A 24,847-nucleotide genomic window follows, 5' to 3' on the forward strand; every position below is an offset into this window, starting at 1 on the left:
GGGGGACATTTCTATTGGGAAGAAAAGGAGCCAAGGGAAATCTTTGTCCCCAGGAGGAACTGGGCTCTGTTGGCCAGAATCCGTTTGAGAGCTAAAGTGACAATTACATTTCAAGCTAAAAGTAATAATCAGATTGGTGAGAGCCCTTTGCCTTTGGGGAACTGTGAGAACGCCCCAGTCCTTGGTACAGTGAGCGCTGGTATAGGACCATCTTTTCCAAACTGGCTTCTCGCCTCCCTTTTCCCTTTTGAAACAGGAAAATGCTTCAGTCTCTGGGCAGACCGGAAGTCCACATGGCTCTGGATGTAGTTCTGGTGAGGGGCTCAGGCCAGGAGCACGAAGGGTGCTTGCTGCTGACATCAGAAGTGCTCTTCGTGGTGAGTGTCAGCGAGGACACGCAGCAGCAGGCCTTCCCCGTCACGGAGATCGACTGTGCACAGGACAGCAAGCAAAGCAGCCTGCTCACCGTACAGCTCAAGCAGCCAAGAGTGGCCTGCGATGTGGAGGTACATTTCAGAAAACACCGGGGAAGTTGAGATGCGGGCTGACCGCTGGTAAGCAGGCATCTATGAGCCTGCAGCCTCTGGCGGGGCTGCTGGAGACGAGGAGGGCTGTCAGAGGAAGCAGGGTGAAGGGGCATGGGAGCCAATGCAGAAGGAAGTTGGGGAGCCCCAACCCAGGTGTGTATGGGAGCCTTTCCTAGGAGAGCCCAGCAGTAGGCCAGATGGACTCAAGGCCTGGGGTTAAGCCACCATTTGAACTGAACAAGGCTTGGCTGCCATGGGGCAGGGGTGCTGAAGTAGACAGGACAGGACCACAGAGCTCCCACACAAGCAGGGCTGCACAAGAGGGCCAGGGCTGAAGCAGCGATTCCACGCGGCTGCGCCACAGCGCAGGCCGGGTCTGCTGTAGCGGACTGGAGATACAGGAGATGACCGCCACAGAGGGGAGGGTACCATGAAATGAGGTGCAGCCAGTAGGCCAGACGTTCGCAGTTTCACAAACCAGGAGGTCTCACTCACCCCCTCCCCTCTTTCCACCCCAAGACTTCAGGGGTCAAAGTGTTGTGCATAAAATCTCTTTCCTTCCATTGTTCTGTATGGCTCTGTGTTCCCTTTTCCCCAGGACAGATTCCCATCCCTTAAGTAGTGGGGTACCTCCTGGGGGTGCCCCTTTGGCTCTTGGGGCAGCTCCCTGGCCACACAGCTTCTGTGCCAGATGCTGGCTCCTGGCCACACAGAAGTTGCTGTGGAGTGGAAGCTCAGGCAGGGCACAGTGGATGTCCGGGGTCAGAGGTGAGCCCTGGCAAGAGTGGCACCAGCTTCCTACAGTCCAGCTTTGGGGGAGCAGGTGCACCCAGTGGAAAATGGCTCTCTTGCGCCTGCCTCCCTGCTGACTGCCTGATGCATAGAGGCTTTAAGAGTTGAACTAAGAGACATCTTTTTCCACACAGCAAGACGAGTGTAAGTCAGTGGCAAGCTGGAGCCTGCTGGTCCTAACCTGGGGCACAAGTGGCACAGCAGAGGACAGCAAACCTGCCTCTAGCAGGTCCTGCCCAATTCATTCCTTTCTCCCTGGTATGGGAGCCTATGTTTCCCTCGCACCACTGTTTGGGTAAAATTATCTGAGAAGATGGAAGGCAGCCAACTACAACAACTCTGAGATTTCTCTAGCTTCTTGGATCCGAATCAGTCAGGCTTTAAGCTGGGGCTTGGCACTAGGCGTACATTGCTGCCTTGAGTTGATGACTTTCTGGGAATAAACAGAGGTCAGATGTCCAGGCTGACTTTAGATCTGCCAAAATCTTCTGATCCAATTGACAATAAAGCAGCAGTGATCTGGCTACATAATTTGGCAGGGGATAGAGTATCATTATCTTCAAGTCCTTGGTCCTTAACGAGAAACTTCCAAGGCCCTAAGGAATATCTAGGACCATCATTATCCCTTAGCTGCTTGGGAAATATTTCATATCTTAAGCTGAGTGGAGATTCAGCTTTTGCTGTTAAACTGTCTCTCCCCTCTTCAACTGTGATCCTTCTCTCTTTGGCTTGTTTGAGGAGGGTACTGTGGGGAATTATCAAAGCTGGAAAGGAACAGACCTGCTTCTCTAGGGGTGAATGAGCCGATAGCTGGAGTCACCACTCCTAGAAGTTGCCAAGGTTAATTGAGACCACGGCATCAACGAAATTAGAGGCAGAAGTAGCACTGACACTCTGGACCCCATGTTCAACACTGGTTTTCCATCAGTACTCAGGGATAATGGGGGGGGGAGCTAGGATTAAGGGATGGCTACAGAAGAGGCAGGAAAAGATGACTGAGAGCAGGAATACCGCAGGGCAGCATCTGACACAGGACAGAGAAGCGGGATATCCAGTATGCCTTCAGCCCCCAAATTCCGCTTTCTCTGAATCTATCCCACTTAACCTTTCTCCTCAACTCCTCCTAAGGAACAGTAGATAACTGCCCCCTCAGTGTCCAAACCCTAACCCCTCCCCCACTCACCCCAAAAGAGACCCAAACTGTAGGAAAACCTCATTTCTGTGACAGTACACCCTTCCCTAGGAGTGTAATCTGGTGTATTTGCAAAATGGGGCAGGGGCTCACTCAGCAGGGCTGCTGCTTGGCACAGTAAATTTTCCTCAGTTGCCATGCTCCTGTCAGTCCATACCCGTCACACACCGGCCTGATGCACAGACGTACAGCTGGGGTAAGAAGCCTACCTGCTGTCTTCCAGGGAAAACTAAGAACAGTATTTTAAGATCTTTATATAAAATGGCTTTTCTGGTTTTTTGCTTTAGATGCTAGGAAACACAGCTCCTTTGAATTTTGGAAGGAATTAATTTGTAGATGACATCATTCAGTATATTGAAATGTGGCAGGATTCAGATTTTTTAAATCAGCATTTGCTTTTCTTGGTTAAATGCAGCCATTTTTAGGGTAATAATTGCTTAATATGCCTGGCACATTATTGAAATCCCTTATGAGAGAGGCTCAAAATGAGTCAGAAGGTCAATTTATTCCTTGGCCAGGTTCCTTTCACAGCACGGGTTTTCCTGTGCTGCTGTTCAGGAGGAGCAATTAAGACTGTGTATTCAGAGCCTTCCAGCTGAATTCTGACCCCATGAAATGATATCATCAGAGCTCTGGCTTTTGCCTGCTGGTACACAGCTTTCATCTGTCAGCGAAACTTCGGGGGCTTTTCTTTTCTGTCCCAACCTTAAAAATAGGAGATCCAAACTCTACTGGATGCCCTCATTTCTCTGGCAGCCCCTTTACTCCTTACCATCCCACTGGCTTTGTGCAGCTTTTAGGACACCCTTGGCTGCACTGTTTCCATGCCCTACACAGAAACATAGAAATTCTTTACATTACTACTTTGAGAACTCAAAAGCCCTTGTTAAAACGTTTTTAATTCTTCCAGAGTGGTCTTGCCAACATTTGGTAGGTACAGACCACTGAAAGGTCAGTGGCTACCTGATTCCCACAGATCAGTGGCTTACACTGGAAACTTCCCAGTCCACATGATCTACACACTAGACAGCTACAGAATTTCAGGGTGGGAAGAATTTACAGCTTCAGCTGCCTTTGATGGGTGCTTTCTCAGAAAATCGCACTTAAGAACTTAGGTAGTATATCTCAGTTCTCCTATTTGAGTTCCACTGAAGATGAGCCAGACTTTTATGAACCATAAATGTACTCTGCATCCTCCCTTTTTTTCCATAAAAATTTCCCCTTCCTCTGCCCAGTTTTTTTATTTTCTCTGGCTTTAAATCCTAGTGTTTATAAAAAACAGAAAATGTTACAGTTCAAAAGGTATTTATTTTTCTTAAGGCTCTGTCCAGAGCCACTGGTTTGAAAAGAGGTGCTCTTCTCCACAATTTTTTCTGTCAGACTGAAGAGGTTCAAGGAGACACGCAAACAGAAATTTTATTTCAGGGTGCGAGTTTAATGTCGATTTAAGCAGAGGAAAGACACTTTTCTTCTTTGTTCCTGAGCTCGTTAGTGAGAGATGTTTAATAGTTAATGAGTAAAATGTTAGCAAATTGTCAACTTTAGACACAGCAATTTTACACACCAAATGCTTATTCAAAGGAGGCTGTCCTAGCAGCCTCCCGCAGAGCTTCTGTTTACTCCTAAACGTGCATTCTTCCTGCCACAGCTCAGAGGACAAACAAAAAGTACCATTTTGGACAAAGTGGCTGTATTAGATAGAGTACCTAAAGGCATAATGTATAGATGTATCAAGGCAAAAACAGAAGGAATAATTTGTCATTGAAGTGCCAATTTGAGGGTTTGGCAACTAAAGACTCTCTTTTTGGATCCCAGGTGGACGGAGTCCGGGAGAGACTGTCAGAACAACAGTACAACAGACTTGTGGACTACATCACAAAGACATCTTGTCACCTGGCCGCCAGCTGCTCTTCCATGCAGACCCCATGCCCGGTGGTGGCTGTGGAACCTCTACCCTCCACTGTGAAAACATACCATTATATGGTTGATCCACATTTTGCTCAAGTCTTCATTAGTAAATTTACCATGGTGAAAAATAAAGCCCTGAGGAAAGGGTTCCCTTGAGTCCCCTCTGAGGTGTTGATCCCTGCTTGTGCAATTTATTCCTGAAAAAGAGACCTAACTAGCCCAATAACATCTAATATGCACACAAAGCCAATACTTTATTATAATTATAGGTAGTTTTCCAGCCTCTTCTAAAATTAATTCAGATAGATAAAACTAAGAAGATACCTTAACAATGCAATGATAAAAAAAAAAAAAAAACTTGTTCCTTTCCTATGTGGAGACAGTGATTAAAAGAATCTATGTTGTCATCTCATCACACATATTCTACCGCTTGTTCTCTAATGGTATTTGCTAAAATGTTTACTATTATTAAGATCTGTTAACTCTCTGCTCTAACAAACACAAAATGTGGTCAGGCCTTAGAATGGAGAGACTGGTTAAAACTTCATTCTCAACTGCATCTGTTTCTAGGCTGAGACAGTGTCTTTGCCTAATACCCTCGTCTGCAAATGTTTGGAATCTTTAAATGCTTAGGATTTTATTAACTTGTTAAATTTATTACTTAAATGTGATGCTCTTAAGTGAAACCTGCTATGTATATTCCTACTTTAAAGTCTGCAGTTTACTGAAATTTACAAGACATTCTCATGACTGTCCAGGTACACTGTAGAAAAAGACGTTTCGCCAATTTATCTTCTTTTAGGTGTCTACCAATGAAAATAATAGACCCAAAGGGCTCAGGTGAGTTTCTCTAGTTCCATAAAGAAAACCTACTACTAGGAATTTCCTGACACACTCTTGTGGAAGGGCTTTAGCAGAAGGATATTCATACTGCCCTGGGGTATTGGAGGGGAGTCAAGAACCCCAATGTTAATGAACCACTCCAGTTTATTTTGAATTGCTCAAACAAAAATATTCCCAATGTCTGATATTTTTTGCATTTAAGGATGGGTTTTTATCAAGATCTTGGGTCACCAGGTATCATCTTTAATATTCAGTAAAAAAATCTGATTAAAACACATTTTTACTGATTACATCCAAACTTGGGTTTACAATCTATTATTATGTATAATTGTGAGATGCTAAGAAAATTCAATTTCAAATGCCCACTAATTTTTAATCAAGTCTCACGTGTCCTCAAACAGGAGAAGTCACTGCATAAACCAAGACCGTTAATGAACAATTCAAGCTAAATATGAAAAATTGATTCTTCCATTAGTTTGTTGTATCACACTCATTTAGAAAGTGACAGCTTTGTCAACCTCAAGAGAACTATTTTTAAGAATGTAAATATGTATTAATTATTGTATCTTTTATGGTTATTTTGCATACTACTTCTAAGAATTGTTATATAAACTGTTGAAAATAAAAGGAATCCTTGAATTACTGACCACACATAAATGTGTATTGTCACCAGGTGTTTTTCAAATGCAGGTTTTCACCAATTCCTGGGTTTAGTGCAGCTCACATTATTAGGACCCGAGAATTCTACATGAGTTGAAAAGGCTAAGAAACTTTTTGTTCTCCTAATAAAGTGACAATCGGTGATAAAATTAGCTTAGGCTAAAATAAACTTAATTTTCAAAGCTCTCTGTAGTATCACTTTGATCACCAAAAAAAAGCATTAAAAATTAATATCGGGGTAAAGGTCTTCCTAAGACTTCCCCACAAAATAAGTTCCCACACTCATCATTAATAGACACTACCCTAATACAACTTTTTCTGGACTAGATATATATTCCATATCCAGAATATATACTATTATGGTACTTTTCTAGACCAATATATATTCTAACTTACTTACATACACATACTATTAGCTCTTCAAAAGCAACTGGTATTTTAATTATTACATCTGGTGGTTGATCCAGCAGGGCTACTAAACAGTGACAATGAAGCGCAAGAACATATTTTATTGAAAAGATGTTCTCTGTCCCTTCTGAGAGCACAGAGTAAGTGGTCTTACAGGCTAGTGTAGACCCCCTTAAATCCATGACCCAGGACCAAGAAAGTACACCTACCAGTACTGCAGTGAAATAAAACACCAGAGCAATAAAAAATATCCTAAGACAATGTAAGTTTTAAGAAATCTTAAAATCAAGTTATCATCCTAGCGTTCATAAACACAATTAAAATCTCCAACTCTGAATTATCAGAATAATTAAAGACTTACTGTCCAAAGTATTTGTTAGCTGTTTATTTATCAAGACAAACTATTCCATAACCCAATATTCGTGTTTCATAGTTCAGGAACACAGGTCAGTGACAAACTTCAGTGGAACTCAACCCAAAGAAATTCTGTGGAAAAAACAGAGTGGCTTAAGTTAATGACAAGCATTCTCTCTTAATACCTCACCACCCTTAAAGTCACATGAGGTCTACTCCTACTAGTGGAGCCTACACTTTGCTCACTCACCTCCTGCCCAGGAGAAGGCCATTTCAGGCTATGTGGGCTCCAAGTCCATTCTCTGCCAAGGTCTCTGACCATCCTAACCAGTTTTGGGCTACACCTTACTCTAATTTCTTGTTTTTCATTGATCAAATTTTGCCTTTTTCTTCCCTCTCAAGTCGACTGTCCTCCATTCCCTTCTCATACCCACATATTGTTCTTAAAAGCAGCAGTCCATCTGTTCTAAACAATATTTCTATTCCTGGCTCCAAATCTGTTTTTCTTACTGGTTTTTAAACACAACTTCTCATTAAAAAAAAAAAAAAGTAAGAATCTAACAAACATTTACAAATTAGCCTGTTAACATCTGATTATGAAATGCATACCCACTGTAGAAATTGTGAAAATCCATACAGAACCATTAATATTTTCTTGATCTTCAGTCTTTCTTCTGTGCTTTATTAAACACAGATCACCCTTTATATAAGACATTTGTGAATATCATTTCTAATGGACATAATAGTCCATGGTATGCAAAAGTCAATTCCTTATCAATTTTCCAACTGTTAGAAAGTTCTTCCTATTTTTCCCAATACAGTATATACTTTGTACATGTACATCAGCATTTCAGGTATTTCCTTTAAGATAAACTACAGAAATGAACATTATAGAATTTAATTTTAAATTAGGCAAAAGTTACTTATGTTCAGTATTATCCTTGAGTCTTTTAAAAATCTAAAGTCCACTGCAGCAGGTCTCCATACCCCAGGAAAGATCATTAATATACATGTGCACACACACACACACACACACACACACACTCCTATGTACACTAACTACAGTTGGAATGCTCATTCAGGAAGGTTCTGCCTAAAGATAGCAGACTAACATTTCCCTTGTCACATCAAACTCACACAGGCATAGTGGATAGAATTTTTACTTAAATTGTTCTAAATGCTTTTATGTTGAGCTTGAATAAAGTTAAATATATGAATGATGAGATTCCAGATTATGAAAAGTTTCACATGCTTTCAAATTTAGTGGACCTTTCATCAGCACACGAGTCACACCTTCATAGTCAACAGAACCTTATCCGTGAGGCATAAGGACTTGGTGGATATAACAAACCAAATCAGAATCTCTGGAGGGCTACCTAGTCACTTATGGACACCTAACTAAACTATAAAAGGATGAAAAACTTTTTTTAAAAGTACTTCTAAAAGTACTTTTTTTAGTACATTTTCCTGTCAATCTCTAGCAAGCAACAACAGATTAACGTGAAATGATTCTGAATATAAAAAGCAAGAGTTGTGAGAACTCAAGAAACCAGTTAAGAAGCTGCAGCAACCAAACACTAATAAAACAAGGAAAACACAAAAGGGCAGGAAATTTCATGGAATTCTTTCTCACTCTTGCCTCACCCCCTTCCTTGGTGCAACACAATGTGGTCAGGAGGAAACTGACCAATTCCTGGCTCCTCCTCCCTCAGGATAGAAGGTAAAAAATAAAAATTGCTTGCAACATTCTGAATTGTTTTCATGATAAAAACATTCAACAAAATACACAGGAATAAATCTAACCAAGAAGATGAAAGACCTACACTCTGAAATCTGTAAGACAATGATGAAAGAAATTGAGGATGATACGAACAAATAGCAAGATATACCATACTCACAGATTCAAGACTTCATATTGTTAAAATGTCCATACTACCCAAAGCAATCTAGAGATTCAATGCAATCTCTATCAAAATGCCAATAGCATTTTTCACAGAACCAGAACAAAAAATCCTAAAATTTGTATGGAACCACAAAAGATCATGAATAGCCAAAGCAATCTTGAGGAAGAACAAAGCTAGAGGTATCAATCCCAGATTTCAAAAACAAAACAGTATAGTACTTGTACAAAAACAGACACAACACAGATTAATAAAAGAGAATATAGCCCAGAAATAAACCCACACTGACATGGTCATTTAATCTACATGACAAAGCAGGCAAGACTATACCCGGAAAAGACAATCTCTTCAATAAATGGTGCTGGGAAAACTGGACCACTTTTTTATGCCATACACAAAAATGAACTCAAAATAGATTAAAGACCTAAATGTGAGACCTGAAACCATAAAACTCCTAGAAGAAAGCATAGATAGTAATCTCCTGGATGTCAGCCTTAGCAACATATTTATGGACATGTCTCCTCAGGCAAGGGAAACAAAAGCAAAAATAAACTATTAGGACTACACCAAAATACAAAGTTTTTGCACTGCAAAGGAAAAGCATAACAAAATGAAAAGGCAACCTACTGAATGGGAGAAAATATTTTCAAACCAAGTATGTGAGAAGGGGTTAATAAAAGTATATAAAAAACACCAAAACAACAAATAATCCAACTAAAAATAGGCAAAGGACCTGAACACACATTTCTCCAAAGACATACATGGCCAACAGACACATGAAAAGATGTTCAGTATCACTTATCATTAGGGAAATGCAAATCAAAACCAGAATGAGATACCACCTCATACCAGTCAGAATGCTAGTATTAAAAAAAAAAGAAAAAAAGACGAGATTAAGTGTTGGTAAGGATGTCAAGAAAAGAGAACCCTGGTGCCCTGTTGGTGGGAATGTAAATTAGTGCAACCACTGTGGAAAATAGTACAGAGGTTTCTCAGAAAGTTAAAATTACCATATGATCCAATACTTCCACTACTGGGAGCGCGCGCGCGTGCACACACACACACACACACACACACACACTGAAATACTACTCAGACATAAAAAGGAATGAGATCTTGCCATTTGCCACAACGTGGATGAATCTATAGGATATTATGCCAAGTGAAGCAAGTCAGGAAACAGACTCATAAGCACACAGAACTGGGTGTGGGAGGGGAGAGGAGTGGGGGATAGGTTAAACAGGTGAAGGTTTTAAGAGATACAAACGTCCAGTTATAAAACAAGTCATGGAGATGAAAAATACAGTACAGGGAGAAAAATAATAATAAATTAGGAACAGATGCAAACTACAACAACATAATAAAAGCCATATATGAAAAGTCCACAGCTAATACCATACTCACTGGTCAAAGCCTAAAAGCTTTTTCTCTAAGATCAAGAAAAAGGTAAGGATGCCCACTCTTCCCACTTCTATTCAACAAAGAACTGGAAGTCCTAGCCAGAACAATTAGGCGAGAAAAAGAAATAAAATACATCCAAATTGGGAAGGAAGATGTAAAACTATCTCTGTATGCAGGTCTTATATGCAGAAAACCCTAAAGACTTCACAAAAAAAACTGTTAGAATAGGGGTGCCTGGGTGGCTCAGTTGGTTAACCATCTGACTCTTGATTTTGGCTCAGGTCATGATCTCAGGGTTTTGAGATCGAGCCCTGGGTCAGGCTCCAGGCTGAGCAGGGAGCCTGCTTAAGATTCTTTCCCTCTCCCTCTGACCCTCACCCCAGCTTGTGCACAAGCACGCACGTGCTCTAATAAAACAAAACAAAAAAACCTGTTAGAATAAACTAACTGAGGGGCGCCTGGGTGGCACAGCGGTTGGGCGTCTGCCTTCAGCTCAGGGCGTGATCCCGGCGTTGTGGGACCGAGCCCCACATCAGGCTCCTCTGCTGTGAGCCTGCTTCTTCCTCTCCCATTCCCCCTGCTTGTGTTCCCTCTCTTGCTGGCTGTCTCTATCTCTGTCGAATAAATAAATTTTAAAAAAAAATCTTAAAAAAAAGAATAAACTAACTGAGCAAAGTTGCAGGATACAAAAATCAACACACAAAAGCCAGTTGTGTTTCTATCCACTAACAATGAATAATCTAAAAAAAAATTAAGATAACAATTCCAATTATGATGGCATCAGGAAGAATAAAATACACAGGAAGAATTAACTAAGAATGCAAAAGCCCTACATACTGAAATTATAAAACACTGCTGAAAAAAATTAAAGACATAAGGAAATGGAAAGGCATCTTGTGTTCACGGAGTGGAATACTTATAATTGCTAGGGTGTCCATATTACCCCAGAGTGTAATCCCTATCAACATCCCAACAGCATTTTTGCAGAAGTAGAAAAATCCATCCTAAAATTGATATAAACTATCAAGGGACCCTGAATAGCCTAAACAATCTTGAAAAAGACAAAGAAGTTGAAGGACTAACACTTTCTAGTTCCAAAACTTACTATAAAGCCACAGTAATCAAAATAGTGTGGTACCGATATAAAAACAGAAATATAAACCAATGCAACAGAACAGAGACCAAAATAAACCCTCACATAAACACCTCAAAAATTACCAACAAAAGTGCCAAGACCATCCATACTGAGGAAAGGACAGGCTTTTCAACAAACGCTGTTGGGAAACTGGATATACAAAAAAGAAGTTGTACTCTTTTCTTACCTCATATCCAAAAGTTAACTCAAATGGATCAAAGATCTAAAACTATAAAACTTACAAGAAAACATAAGAGAAGTTTCATGACATTGGATTTGGCAATAATTTCTTGGATAGGACACCAAAAGCACAGGCAATAACAAAAATTACATAGACCCCATCAAAATTTTAAATGTCTGTGCAAAGAACACACTCAACAGACTGAAAAGGTAATCTACAGAACAGGAGAAAATATTTGCAAGTCATTATCTGATAAGAGATTTGAAGAACTACAACTCAACAAGAAAAAAACCCCAAAATAATTAAAACGGGTGAAGAATTTAATTAGACATTTCTCCAAAGAGGACACATAAATGGCCAACAAGCATGAGAAAAGATGGTCATCATCATTAACCATTAGGAAATGCAAATCAAAATCAAAATCCAGTACTATCTCACACCCATTAGGATGGTTACTATGAAAGAAAAAAAAAAAAAAAAGAAACAGAAAACGAGTACCAGCAAGCATGTAGTGAAACCGGAACCCTTCTGCATTAGTGATAAGAGTACAAAATGGTGCAGCCACTATGTTAAACAGTACAGTGTTTCCTTTCAACATTAAAAATAGAACTACTATATGATCCAGCTGCTCCACTTCTGGGTACATACTCAAAAGTATTAGGAGTTTTAAAGAGATTTGCACATGTCATAGTAACTTTATTATTTGGGGGGGGGGGGGGGGGGGTGCAGAGAGAATCTTAACAGGCTCCACACCCTGATCCATCTCATAACCCTGAGATCATGACCTAAGCCAAAATCAAAGAGTCAGATGCCTAACCAACTGAGCCACCCAGGCACCGCTAACTTAGCAACATTATTTACAATAGTCAAAAGGTGGAAGCAATCCAAATGTCCACCAGAGGTGAATGAATAAGCAAAATGTGGTGTATACATACCACAGAAAGTTATTTAGCCTTAAAGAAGGAGGAAATTCTGACACATACTGTAATGGATGAATTCTGAGGACATATTAAGTACAATAAGCCAAATACTATAGCCAATCAAATACTATATGATTCCACTTAAATGAAGTACTTAGAGTAGTCAAATTCAGAGACAGAAAGTAGAATGGGGGTTGCCAGGGGATGGAGAGAATACAGAATAATTCAATGGGTTGTGTTGCAAGATGAAAAGAGTTCTGGGGATTGTTAAGTATATTCACATTGTTGTACAACCAATCTATGTATTTTACCACAATTAAAAAAAATGTTTTAAACAGTAACTTCAAACAGCTACATTACCTTTACAATCCAAAATCATTTTGCACTCTGAAAGATACCAGCCTTCTTCATCTCCTCAAAATCTTTCATGGAATCATAATTTCTGTAGAAATCTGCATACGCCTTCTTTCTTTGTTCGGCCACAGCAAACTAAAAAATAACATATCCCATTAGGGCTTATTTTTTAAACCATTAGAAACAATATCCAAAGACAACATAAATCATAATGTTTGTGTTCACCTTTAACTTCAACTCTGTATTTACTAAAACAAAGGCTGGAGGCACTGACACAGATGTAAGGGAAGATAAAGCAGCCTCATGGAAACTACTCAGCAAGAGGGGCCTTCCTTGCTTAGGGACAGATTATTCCTTTTGATGGGTGTGGGTATGTAGACCAGTAAGAGCCAAAAGAAGATACCCAGAGAGCTAAATGGTTTTAGGGAGAAGACAGCAGTCTTCCCTCCAGCAAAACCTAATATCCCCACAGCTGAGACATGCTAATATATTCTGGCTCAATTTACATTATTTACATATATATACATATATATATATTAAAGATTTTATTTTATTTGATGACAGAGAGAGAGATAGCCAGTGAGAGAGGGAACACAAGCAGGGGGAGTGGTGGGAGAGGAAGAAGCAGGCTCCCAGTGGAGGAGCCCGATGTGTGGCTCGATCCCAGAACACCGGGATCACGCCCTGAGCCAAAGGCAGCCGCTTAATGACTAAGCCACCCAGGCGCCCTTCAATTTAAATTATATTAACTCCAAAGGAGTGAGATCAATTCTGTACCCATCTGCCACTGAAAGACACAGGAAGCTTTCTATCTGGCAAGAACAGTTCTGGGTAATTTACACTTCAACACCATTTAAGCCCTTAGAATACACACTGACCTGTTTTACACAGGAGGAAATGGGACTCAGAATTTAAGTGACCCAATTAAGGTGTAGGAAGAAGCACTAGGATTCAAACCCAGGTCTGTCATTTGGCAAAGGTTGTATTTCCACAAAACACTACCTAGTAGATTTCAATGTGTAGGTTACAATCCAAAATAAATCCCATCCTGCACGTAAAAAATTCTTCAAGTGCCAATCTACTTCCATTAACGTACTGCAGAAATACATGGAATCATGACACTTGGTACTAATACAGTAGGAGTCCTTTACTTACCAGTTTTACTGCCTCACTTCCTATGAAAATTCCAACTTCTTCCAGTAAGACTAAGAGGAAGGAGCCCCAATGCAACCCTCTGAACTGAGGCCAGCCCATTACCCAGAAGGCAACTGAGCATTTGTTAAAACAAGAAAAATATTTTTTCTTTAAAAATATGGTACACTAGGGGCACCTGGGTGGCACAGCAGTTGGGCGTCTGCCTTCAGCTCAGGGCGTGATCCCGGCGTTGTGGGATCGAGCCCCACATCAGGCTCCTCCACTATAAGCCTGCTTCTTCCTCTCCCACTCCCCCTGCTTGTGTTCCCTCTCTCGCTGGCTGTCTCTATTTCTATCTCTGTCAAATAAATAAACATAAAAAATCTTTTTAAAAAAAAATGGTACACTAAAAGGCTCAGTGAACCCAAAAATAAAAGCAAATGGATGTTATAACCCCAACCTAAATTATTTTGTTTTCTGTTACACTTTAAATAGACTTTTTCTCTTTTAAGTCTGAAAAATCTGGACTTCAGCAACAAAAAGAATATAAACTATCAATTTAGATCCACTACACCACGAGTTACTTGAAACCCATAAAATCTATATATGAGGTCTTATACAGATAAGCAAATACCTGAAAATTTAGGACAAGTCTAATTTATATAACAGTAATTACCTACGGAAAAAATCTATTCAGGATAAGCACTGCTCATTTGCTTCAAAATCTAACCTATATTAATGAATTTACGCTTAGCAGATTAACTTAATCAAAAATGATTTAACATAGGTGACTTTATGTAAGATGCACAGAAGCTGATCAAAATTGTGAAAATCAGTCAAAACTAAGAACAAAATAAAGGCCAAATCTTTAAAAGCACTCAACACTAACTGGATAAGGGAAACGAAGGAAGCAAGCATCTACCAAGAGAACCAAGTTTACACCTACCTTATTCTTTAATAAGAATCTGGATTCCTCAGTGCTTTGCAAACCTTCCTTCCATTCAAACACTAATTAACTATACACAAACACTGACTAATCTACCAAGCAAATTTCAAAACTTTTCATTCAGAATGAACTACTGGTCTGACATGGGCTCTTAATTTAGTAGAAGAGACACACCCTGAAGCAAATATTACTTAAAATACAATGTGCCCAATACTGTACAGTCTGGTACAAAATGACTGAGAACCTAGCAGAACACAACCAACCCATCTGGAAGAATAGGCTGCAACTCCAAAAAGGAAACATCTGAGTGGGCCTTGAGGATAAAGTGGAATTTGCCACACAATGAGATGAAAGACATTCCTGTTGTGTACAAACCCATGGGAGAAAGCAGAATTTTCTAACAGCAACTAGTTATGAAGGGCTGGAGGGCTGGGTATATTAGGACTGCTGGGAAGATGATGGAAAGGCAGAAATAGCTAATCAGAAAGTATCTTAAAATCAAGATTAAGTTTCAGCAAATCACCCACAACCCATTAATAAGTGATGAAACCAATTTAGAAGACTGCAGCCAGTTAATGAATGTATTTCTTACTATACATCAAAATTTTGAGAGCCACTGCACACTGGGCATGCAGGAACTCGATACCACAAACAGACCTATAGGCTAAAGTTAAAAGTGGCAAGAATCCACACAAGTTACAAAGGCCTGAGGTTTGATAGTGACAATGAGAGTGAAGAAATGAGTTCCCCAAATTCCTCTCCTTACTCCCACTTCATTTACTCATTCACCCATCCATCCATCCTTTTCCCACAAACATTTATTTCATGCCCACTACATGCCAGGTAGCAACAATCTCAAGGAGCAAGTAAAGGGTTTACTTTTTAATGCCTGTCTCCTCATAGGGTCCCAAAGTACAGACCCCTTAGTGCTTTTGCTCAAGTTGTTCTCCCTCCCCTTGGCACTTCAAATTCACCCTAACTTTCAAAGCACAAATTCAAACTTCTCTATCAAAGAACTATGACCCCCAATAACCCACACCCACTGGAACACACAAAAGCAGCAATCAACTATCAGAGTACGGCTCACCTAGTACATGGAGGACAGGGTCCCTCTTGCCCACCTTCATTCTTACAAACTGTATATAAGCTGCTCTGGGACAGCTCTGAGAAACAAAAAGTCCTTTCATTTATATTCTATCTTGCAATAATATCTAATGTTTTCAACTCCCCCAACTTGACTCTAACTTCTTTAAAGACACATATTTAGAGGTATATACACTTAGTAGACTCCAAAGTACCTGAAACTCTATAGCACCTACCACTGTACTAAATTTCAGACACTACATCTTATTCAACAGATACTTTTAAGCATCTGTGTGTCAAGCAACTGACAATGGGGTGCCACTGTGAACAAAAATGGCGCCCTGCCCTAATGAGGCTCACAGTCTACTAAAAATAGAAGAACTAAACAAAAAAAATTAAGTACAAGCACTGCAAAGCTCTAATTCGTGGGCCATTATGACACATGGTCATAAATACGTGTATTTATCATAAACATTTTTATAGAAAAAAGTTGTAAATATAACATGAAGACTTTGAGAAACACAAAGCGCATAGAGCATACTGGGAAAAAAGTGGAGTAGGAACACCAGGAGCTTCCCCCCACCTACACAACAACTGCACTAGCACAATCTGTTTAATGTAACTATCCTGAAACTTTGGCTCTCCTGAAAGCATACAATTTCCAGAGGAAGGCTTAAACTGTAAATTGTGGTCAGGTTAATTTAATTCACTTTCAGCTTTTAGCAATTTAACAGCTACCCATTCCCGATCCCCAAGGCAGGCAGGCAACTGTGCAAGGGTTCCTGCAGCAGCTTACACACAGCCTTCTGGAACGAAGATGGGCAAAAAGGACCCTCTCCTCCATATACCAAGGATCTGTACTCTGATAGCTGATTGCAGCTTTTGTTCATAGAGGCGCAAACAGGCCAGTGGCCATTGTTGTTGTACTCCCCCCTACTGCTGCAAGCCTCTTTTTCATCAGGTGAGCAACTTCCTGGGGACTTAGAAGGATAGAGCACCTTTCTTTCCCCCCTCTTCATTTTTCTCTTTCTCCTTTTGGAAGCCAGACATTAAACACTAGCACATTCAAAGGCATCTACACATACAATCCTCACAGAGATTGCGGAATGGGAGGGGAATGGATTAAAAAGCGGCCCAACTACATATGCTGTCTGTAACACACTTATTTCAGATCCAAAGACAAAAACAGACTGAAAGGGAAAGGGTGCAAAAAGATATTCTATGCAAACAATAACCAAAAGAGAGCAAGAGTGGCTTTACTAATATCAGACAAAATAGACTTTAAATCAAAAAAGATTACAAGAGACAAAGAAGGACTTCATATAATCATAAAAGCTTCAATACAGTAAGAATTTATACAATTAGAAAATTTACTCACCTAATAACATCAGCAAAATATATAAAGCAAAAACTGACAGAACTGAAGAGAAAAATAGTTCTATAACAGCTGAAGATTTCAATACCCCAATCTCAGTGATAAAACCAGATCAGACCTAAGTAAGGAAATAGAGGACTTAACTCATTAAACCAACCAGATCTAACACATGTACAATACACTCCATCCAACAACAGAATACACAATCTTTTTTTTCTAAACAGAGTGATTTATTTATTATTCATTTATTTGAGAGAGTGAGAGGAACTGCACAAGTGGAAGGAGGGAGAAGGAGAAGCAGACTTCCCTGCTGAGCAGGGAGCCTGACGTGGGCCTTGATCCCAGAACCCTGGGATCATGACCTGAGCTGAAGGCAGACACTTAACCAACTGAGCTACCCATGGGCCACCAGAAAACACATTCTTCTCAATTGCACATTGGATACTATCCAGGACAGACCATATATTAGGCCATAAATTAAGTCTCAATAGATTTTAAAAGTTAGATATCATACAAAGTATGTTCTCTGATCACAATGGCATGAGATTAGAAATCAGCAACAGAAGGAAAACTGGAAAATACACAAAACTGTGGTGATTAAGCAACAAACTTTTAAACCACCAATGGATCAAAGAAGAAACCACAACTGAAATCAGAAAATGCTTAGAGATAAATGAAAAAACAAAACACACCAAAACTTACAGGACACAATGAAAGGAGTGCTAAGGGGAGTAATTTTTAGCTATAAACACATATATTAAAAAACAAGAGAGATCTCCAATCAACCTAACATTACAACTTAAGAAACCAGAAAAAGAACAAAATAAAAAGCTAGAAGGCAGAAAATAATAAAGATCAGAGCAGAGATCAACAAAACAGACTAGGAAAAAAAAAAAGAAAAAAAAAATCAACAAGGCCAAAAACTGGTTCTTTAACAACATCAACAAAATTGACAATCCTTTAGCAAGATGGACTAAGAAGAAAGGGGGAAAGATTCAAATTACTAAAATCAGGAATGAAAGTAGAGACATTACTACAGATTCTACAGAAATTAAAAGGATTATAAGAGAGTAGTATGAACAACTGTACACCAACAGATTGGAAAACCTAAATGAAATGGATAAATACCTACGAACACAAAACTTACCAAGACTGAATCACAAAGAGAAAATCTGAATATAACTGTAAGTAGTAAGGATACTGAATCAGTAATCAAAAATCTCCCAACAAAGAAAAGCAGAGGATCTGATGGCTTCATTGGTCAATTCTATAAAAAAAAATGAAAGAATACCAATCCTTCTGAAATCTTTCCTAGCTACTGAAGTAGAGGAACACTTACTAACTCATTTTACGAGGCGAGCATTACCCTGATACCAAAGCCAGACAAAACACAAGAAAACTACAGACCAATATCCCCTATGAATATTGATTTAAAAAAAAAAAAAACCTTAACAAAATACTAACAAACTGAATTCAGCAGCATATTAAAAGGACTGTACACGATTACCAAGTGAGGTTTATTCCTATGACGCATGGATGGTTCAACATAAAATGGTCCAACATAACAAAAATCAATGTAATATACAGTAACAGAAAAAATTTAAAAAAAAAAAACACAATAATCTCAATTAATTCAGAAAAAGCACTTAACAAATTCAACATCCTGTCATGATAAAAACAAACTAGGAATAGAATGAAACTACCTCAATATAACCCATACGATGTCCACTTTTGTCACTTCCATTCAACACAGTACTCTTTAAGTTCTAGCCAGAGCAATTAAGCAAGAAAGTGAAATAAAGGGCATCTAAATGGGAAAGGAAGAAGCAAAATCATCTGTTTATAGATGATATATGCAGAAAATTCTAAAAATTCCACACAGAAAAAACCTGTTAGAACCAATAAATTCAGCAAAGGAGCAGGATGTAAAATGTCAGACAGTACCACAGAAAACAGTATAGTGGTTGCATGAAAAATTACACATAGAAAGACCATATGATGTATCAATTTCACTTCTGGATATATACCAAAAAAAATTAAAAGCAGGGTCGTGAAGAGACACCTGTAACCCATGTTCATAGAAGCATTATTCACAACAGCTAAAACATGGAAGCAACTAAAGTGTCCCATCGAAGGCGAATGAATAAGTAAAATGTGGTACAGGCATACAATGGAATATTATTCAGCCTTAAAAAGGAAGGAAATTCTGACATATGCTACAACATGGATGAACGTTGGGGTCATTATGCTAACTGAAGTAAGCCGGTTAAAAAAGACAAAATAATGCATGATTCCACTTACATAAGGTACCTAGAGTCATCAAAATAAGATACAGAAAGAACTGTTTCACAGACTGGGAATTGAGAAGGGATGGGTTTATTGTTTAATGGCTATAGTTTCAGTTTTACAAGATGGGTTATGGAGATGGATTACGGGGATGGTCATAAAACATTATAAATGCATTTAATACCACCAAACTGTACACTGAAAAATGGCTAAATTTTATGTGTAGTTTGCCACAATATAAAAAATGTATTAAGAAAAAAAAAAGGGCACAGTGTTAAAATCCACAGAAGGCACAGTGTTAAAATGCATTTCTGTGACAACAAATTCTTCAAGCTGCCAAACACTGCCTCCCCCATCCCATCTGCTTTAATAAAATTTTATCCTTGTGTTACGAGCTGAATTGTCTTCCAAAACTCACGTGTTAAAGTCTTTTAAGCCCCTAGTACCTCAGAGTGTAACAGTATTTGGAGACAGGTCTCTAAAGAGATAAATTAAAATGAGGTTTGTAGAGTGAGTCCTAATCCAATATGACTAGCATCCTTACAAGGGTAAATTCAAACAAAAACATGCTAGCACAGAGACAATGTGAGGATAAAGGGAGAAACCCATCTATAAGCCAAGGAGAGTCTTCAAGAGAAATCAACCTTGCAGCCACATTGATCGTAGATGTCCAGCCTCTAGAACGGTAAATAAATTTGTTGTTTAAGCCACGCAATTTGTTGTACTTTGGCAGCCCTAGTAAACTAATACAGCTTCCTTTACAGATGGAGGACAAGCTATCTAGGGAATATGAGGTATTTTTCTGCCACACTAAGGTGAGTGAAGGAAGGGGAAGGGAGCACATTAGAGAGGGAGTTTCTTTAAAGGACTAAAAACTACTTATGAAAATACATTTTCAAATTAAAACACACATTTTTGGACCAAAAATGGACCAAAGTAAAAATCAAACATACGTACCTTATAAAAAGCTGCAACCCCTAGGGATACAGCGAACGCTCCAACAATATGAAATCGCAAACGCTTGGCCAGAAGGCCTCGCATCTGAGGTTTCGTCAAAGCACTGGAAGTCATGGTAGTTATTCTCCTTGATAGGTAAAACTATAATAAAAACAACTCTGAGAACATAGTAAGATATCTCAAGAACTCTCACACATAATGCACTTTGGTACCTAGAGGGGCACAGGCATGACTCCCCCCACGAAGCCTAACGTGTTTATTTTTTATATTATTTTTTTAAAAGCTTAAGGTGTTTAAAGGCTTGGCCCGCTTCAGCCCCCCGCCCCCGCACGCTGAACGACTACCCTAAATAAGCAAGGTCACTGCGTCACAACGGGGAGCAAAAACTACAAACAAAAATCTCCCAATCGCAGTTAAGATAAGGAGTGGCTCTAGACGACAAGTGCAATCATATTTACAGCCATTTACTCTTCTGCGAACTATCAGCTCATTATCCCCATTTCATTGACGAGAAAACTAGGGCACACGCAGGTGACGTGTAACTTTTCCAAGGTCACGGGGTAAACGATTTAAACTCGGGCAGGAACCCAGCCCTGGCCTCCAAGGCCCACCTAATGACCGCTGCGCAGTCCCGCAGACCTTCGGCCAAGGCGGGGTGGGGGGCTCGGGTGGAAGGGCCACTGGGAGGCTGCAGGACGCCCACCTTACCCCCCCATCAGGCACGGTGACCCTTTTCCAGCTTCTCTAGTCGACTCACCAACGTTACCACACAGCGAGCGAACACCGACCGCGCGCAGACGCTGCTGTTTCCCCTACGTTGCCCCTTAGCCTCACGACCCGCTGAGGAAGAAACCACCACTCCCTTTTCACAGGTGAAAACCCCGGGGCCAGAAAAGTCAAATGACCTAACCAAGGTCACAGTGGGGAAAAAACACAGAGGAGACCAGGCCCCGGCCCGCCGCCTCCGAATCCCAGCTGCTTCCTCCAGGCCCCTGCAGCCCACCCGGCCCCCCGCAGCCCCGCAGCCTGCCCGCAGCCCTCCTGAGGCCGCGGCGGGAGCGTGCAGGGGTCGACCCCTGTGAGAGGTTCGAGACTCCCCGACCGCACATATACGGGCACAACTCAACTGCCAGGTAGAGCGAGAGCAGGCAACGGAACGCGGCAGTTGGGTGAACCCTGAGGAAGGACGCAAAAGCAACACGACTCACCTCAACACCAACCTCAAACCTAACGTCCTTCCTAACTGATGCAGAAATGGACGGCGTTCCAGCAGTGCGCAGGCGCAGAAGCAGAAGTCGCGGAAAGGACCCGGCGACGGTGGCCGGAAGAGTTCAAAAGGCCTCCGGCGCGCCTCCCGACTTCACAGCTGAAGTTCAAGTGAGTGGTTGGTTTCTTTCCTGTAAGACCTTGCACTAAAGGATTGACCTTCTGACTCGGTTTCCTTAGTAAATTGGCGATATTAATCTTACTCATATACAGAGTTGATATGAGTTTATTAGAGAAACAAAGATATTTAGTATGCAGTATTTTAAGATGTACCTTACAAATACAGTACAAATCATCCTGGGCCCATACAGTGCGCAAACCATGTGCACAAACCATCATTTTCATTATTAACTACCCTCATGTGAATAATCGTTTGTTTGGGGTAAAGGGTGAATAAGACCGTCAAGTTCTAGGAGCTCAGATCCCAGCCATTGAGACCCACATAAACAGATTAATATCAATCCCAGGTGGTGGGCGCTTCCACAGAGACATGACCCAGCTACTGCAGAAGCAATTAGCCGTCTGGCAGAGCTGAACAATTCTAATGGGGTAAGTAAAAGACAAGTGTTTTTAAAGAAGGCAGCTGGAACTTGATGGAAAGTGGTGTGTAAGGGTAAGGCACTTGTACTGTAGGGATGTCAGGCTTGGTTTTTATTGAAATAACCTGGATTTATAATGTTAAGTCAACTCAGCAAGTGCTGTGGAAGATACATTAGGATACAAAACATGCATGGTATTGATCCAACATATATTGATTGAGCATTTACTATGTACCCGGTGCTGCTATATAGTAAGACAAATCTTCAAGGAGGTACATTCTTTTCAGGGAGTCTTTGTTCTCAACAGCCACCATCAGCGTGAAACCTTTTGGCCACATAGAAAAGGTGCTAATTGAGGGTCCAAGTGGGTCTGTACCTCAGTAACATTCTTTTCAGACCTCTTATCAACCATCTACCCAGCTAAAAATCTTTACATGGGATTTACCCAGGTGGTAATGTGTTCCCATTTTCTTTCAATCCCCACTCCCACAACTGGCCCAGAAAGCAAGCTGTAAATTTCAGAATTCATAGGATTGTTGTGTGTTGACTAATTAGGGAAGGTTTCAGGGAGATGGAAATGGAGCTGAGCCTCAGTCTAAAGGAGAGACCTGGAGAAGTGGAGAAATCTAAGAGACGAAACTGGTCAGAAGAATGTCGCAAAGACAAACACGCTCAGGGAAGAGAGCCTGGCCAGAATGGAATGCTGAGTGATGGTTTAGGATCATTGGATGGGTAGGGAAGCACAAGGCCAATCATAATAATCAAAGGTGACACATGAATAGAACCTGAATGATAGGGGTGAATAGAGAGGATGGCCTATGTGGGTTGTGTGTATCGACATGCAGAAAATAATGTTGAAAGGGTCCACAACAGAAACTTGTATTGGAGATATTTTTTTAAATATTTTGTCTACTTTTATGTACTCTACCTTTGAGCTTGTCTTTCTTTTACAATTAGAAAAACAAATGTGATTTCCTAAAGGAGAGATGTATTTGTTTCTTATTAACACTGTAACAAATTGCTACAAACTTACCTTAAAACAACACAAATGTGTTACCTTCCAGTTCTGACACAAGTCTCACTGGACTAAAATCCATGGGCTGGTAGGGTTTTATTCCTTCTGGACATTCTAGAGCAGAATCTGTTTCTGTGCCTTTTCCAGCTTCCGGAGGCTGCCTATACTCCTTGGCTCACGGTCCCCTTCCTCTGTTTTCAAAGCCAGGCATGTTACATCTCTCCAATCCTGCTTCTGAGGTTACATCTCTTACTCTGACTCTCCTTTCCTGCCTCCCTCTTCCATATTCTCCCCTGTGATTACATTAGGCCCACCTGGATAATCAAGGCTAATCTCCCTATTTTAATGTCAGCTGATTAGCAACCTCAATTTCATCTGCAACTCCATTCCCCTTTGCTTCATACCATAACATAATCCAGGAGTTAGAACATGAACAAATTGGAAGGGTCATTTTTCTGCCTACCACAAAAGGCATGGTCATGATGTGTATGGGCTAACAGATATTTCTATTCTCCTCTCAGACATGTGGTAGGCCTTATACTTCCTTGATGCCTTTAAAGTTAGGATATGACTTGCTTTGGCCAATGCAATATGAGTGGAAGTGACACGTGCCACTCCTGGGTAGAAGCTTTACAACACAGCATGTGGTTGGCCATGTTCTCTTTGCCCTGCCTTTGTTACAAGGGAAGTATTGCGTGAGATGGACCTATGTCAGCTGGATCTGAGAGAGATTAAGATAAGCAGAGCCTTCTACTCTCTTCCACTGGCCAGACTCAGTGAGTGAGAAATAAATGGTATGGTTGTGTGTTATTCCACTGAGATTCAGGGGTTGTTTGGTCTCATAGACAAACTTAGCTTGTCCTAACTGGTAGAAGAGGTTAAGAAATGTATCTGTTTTAGTTGGCAGTGGGGGGGTACGTAGATGCTGAGACAAGTAAGTGATAGAGACCTTGAGAATGTGAAGAGGAAACAGGGACATTAAGCTGGCACTGGAAATAAGCTGTGTTGGTCACCACACCTTCTAAGTTAAGAACAAAATGGCTCATCCATGTTAGAGACATCCCTGGGCCCACCCCTGAGCTCTAGAGAAGCTCTGAAGTTCTCAGAGAAGCCCTGAGTTTTATAACAGAACCCTTCTGCTGCTCAAGCCCTACAGGTGCCAGCCCACGGGAACTCTGGATATGTGGGGCCCTCGGGAGGGCTTTCCCTGAGGCATCAGCTCCTCAAGGCTTCTTAGGCTGATGGGGTACTGTATTCTAGGGGATTCGACTCCCTGAAGTTTGCATGTGGCTCAGGGGCATGTTTTCGAGCCACCCCAAGGCGGAGTTGCTGTCTCGCCGTATCTGTAAGCCCTATGTAGCACCCAGTAGTTTGCAAAAGACATTCACTTTTGTGTTTTCGTTTTGTCCTCTCAATAATTCCATGAGATGAGCAGGGATTCTTGTTTTTTTGGATAAAGATGCTGAGGGTTACAGTGGTAGAAAAATAGCAGAACTGGGAATAGAATCTAGAGTGGGAGTCCTCCCACACCAGGGTTGTGAAGAGTACCTCCAGAGGAACAAATCTCCCTCAGTGGGCACCACTCATTAGTCTATGATGATTTGTTGAGCACCTACTGTGTGCTCTGTGTTGCTGTCCCTAATGGCTGAAAGTATAGTCCCAAGAAGCCA

General features: G+C 40.7%; 2 protein-coding genes across 2 annotated transcripts in view; one reads left to right on the plus strand and one right to left on the minus strand.

The window, feature by feature from the left end:
- The window catches only part of VPS13B (vacuolar protein sorting 13 homolog B), a 759,954-nt gene extending 754,041 nt beyond the window's left edge, over positions 1 to 5,913 (plus strand). The window contains exons 61-62 of the mRNA XM_040625596.1: positions 257 to 506; positions 4,327 to 5,913. Coding sequence (XP_040481530.1) covers positions 257 to 506; positions 4,327 to 4,575 — 499 coding nt within the window. The 3' untranslated portion in view covers positions 4,576 to 5,913. The remainder of the gene's footprint in view (positions 1 to 256; positions 507 to 4,326) is intronic.
- Positions 5,914 to 6,700: 787 nt separating this feature from the next.
- On the minus strand, positions 6,701 to 21,661 carry LOC103661502 (cytochrome c oxidase subunit 6C). The gene is made up of 4 exons (XM_008689204.2): positions 21,566 to 21,661; positions 20,358 to 20,498; positions 12,583 to 12,711; positions 6,701 to 6,816 (listed from the first exon to the last, which is right to left on the minus strand). Exons 2-3 carry the CDS (start codon positions 20,469 to 20,471, stop codon positions 12,598 to 12,600), a joined length of 228 nt encoding a protein of 75 aa, XP_008687426.1. The 5' UTR covers positions 20,472 to 20,498; positions 21,566 to 21,661; the 3' UTR covers positions 6,701 to 6,816; positions 12,583 to 12,597.
- Between the last annotated feature and the right edge of the window lie 3,186 nt (positions 21,662 to 24,847).

This window comes from Ursus maritimus, unplaced genomic scaffold (genome assembly GCF_017311325.1).
Source record: "Ursus maritimus isolate PB19 unplaced genomic scaffold, ASM1731132v1 scaffold_9, whole genome shotgun sequence".
Lineage (NCBI taxonomy): Eukaryota > Metazoa > Chordata > Mammalia > Carnivora > Ursidae > Ursus > Ursus maritimus.

Bases quoted from the DNA above. Each gene is read 5' to 3' on its own strand.
- LOC103661502 (XM_008689204.2), bottom strand. From the start codon at position 20,471: ATGACTTCCAGTGCTTTGACGAAACCTCAGATGCGAGGCCTTCTGGCC. The intron at 12,712-20,357 runs GTACGTATGTTT...GTTATTTTTTAG, and splicing joins GGGTTGCAGCTTTTTATAAG to TTTGCTGTGGCCGAACAAAG.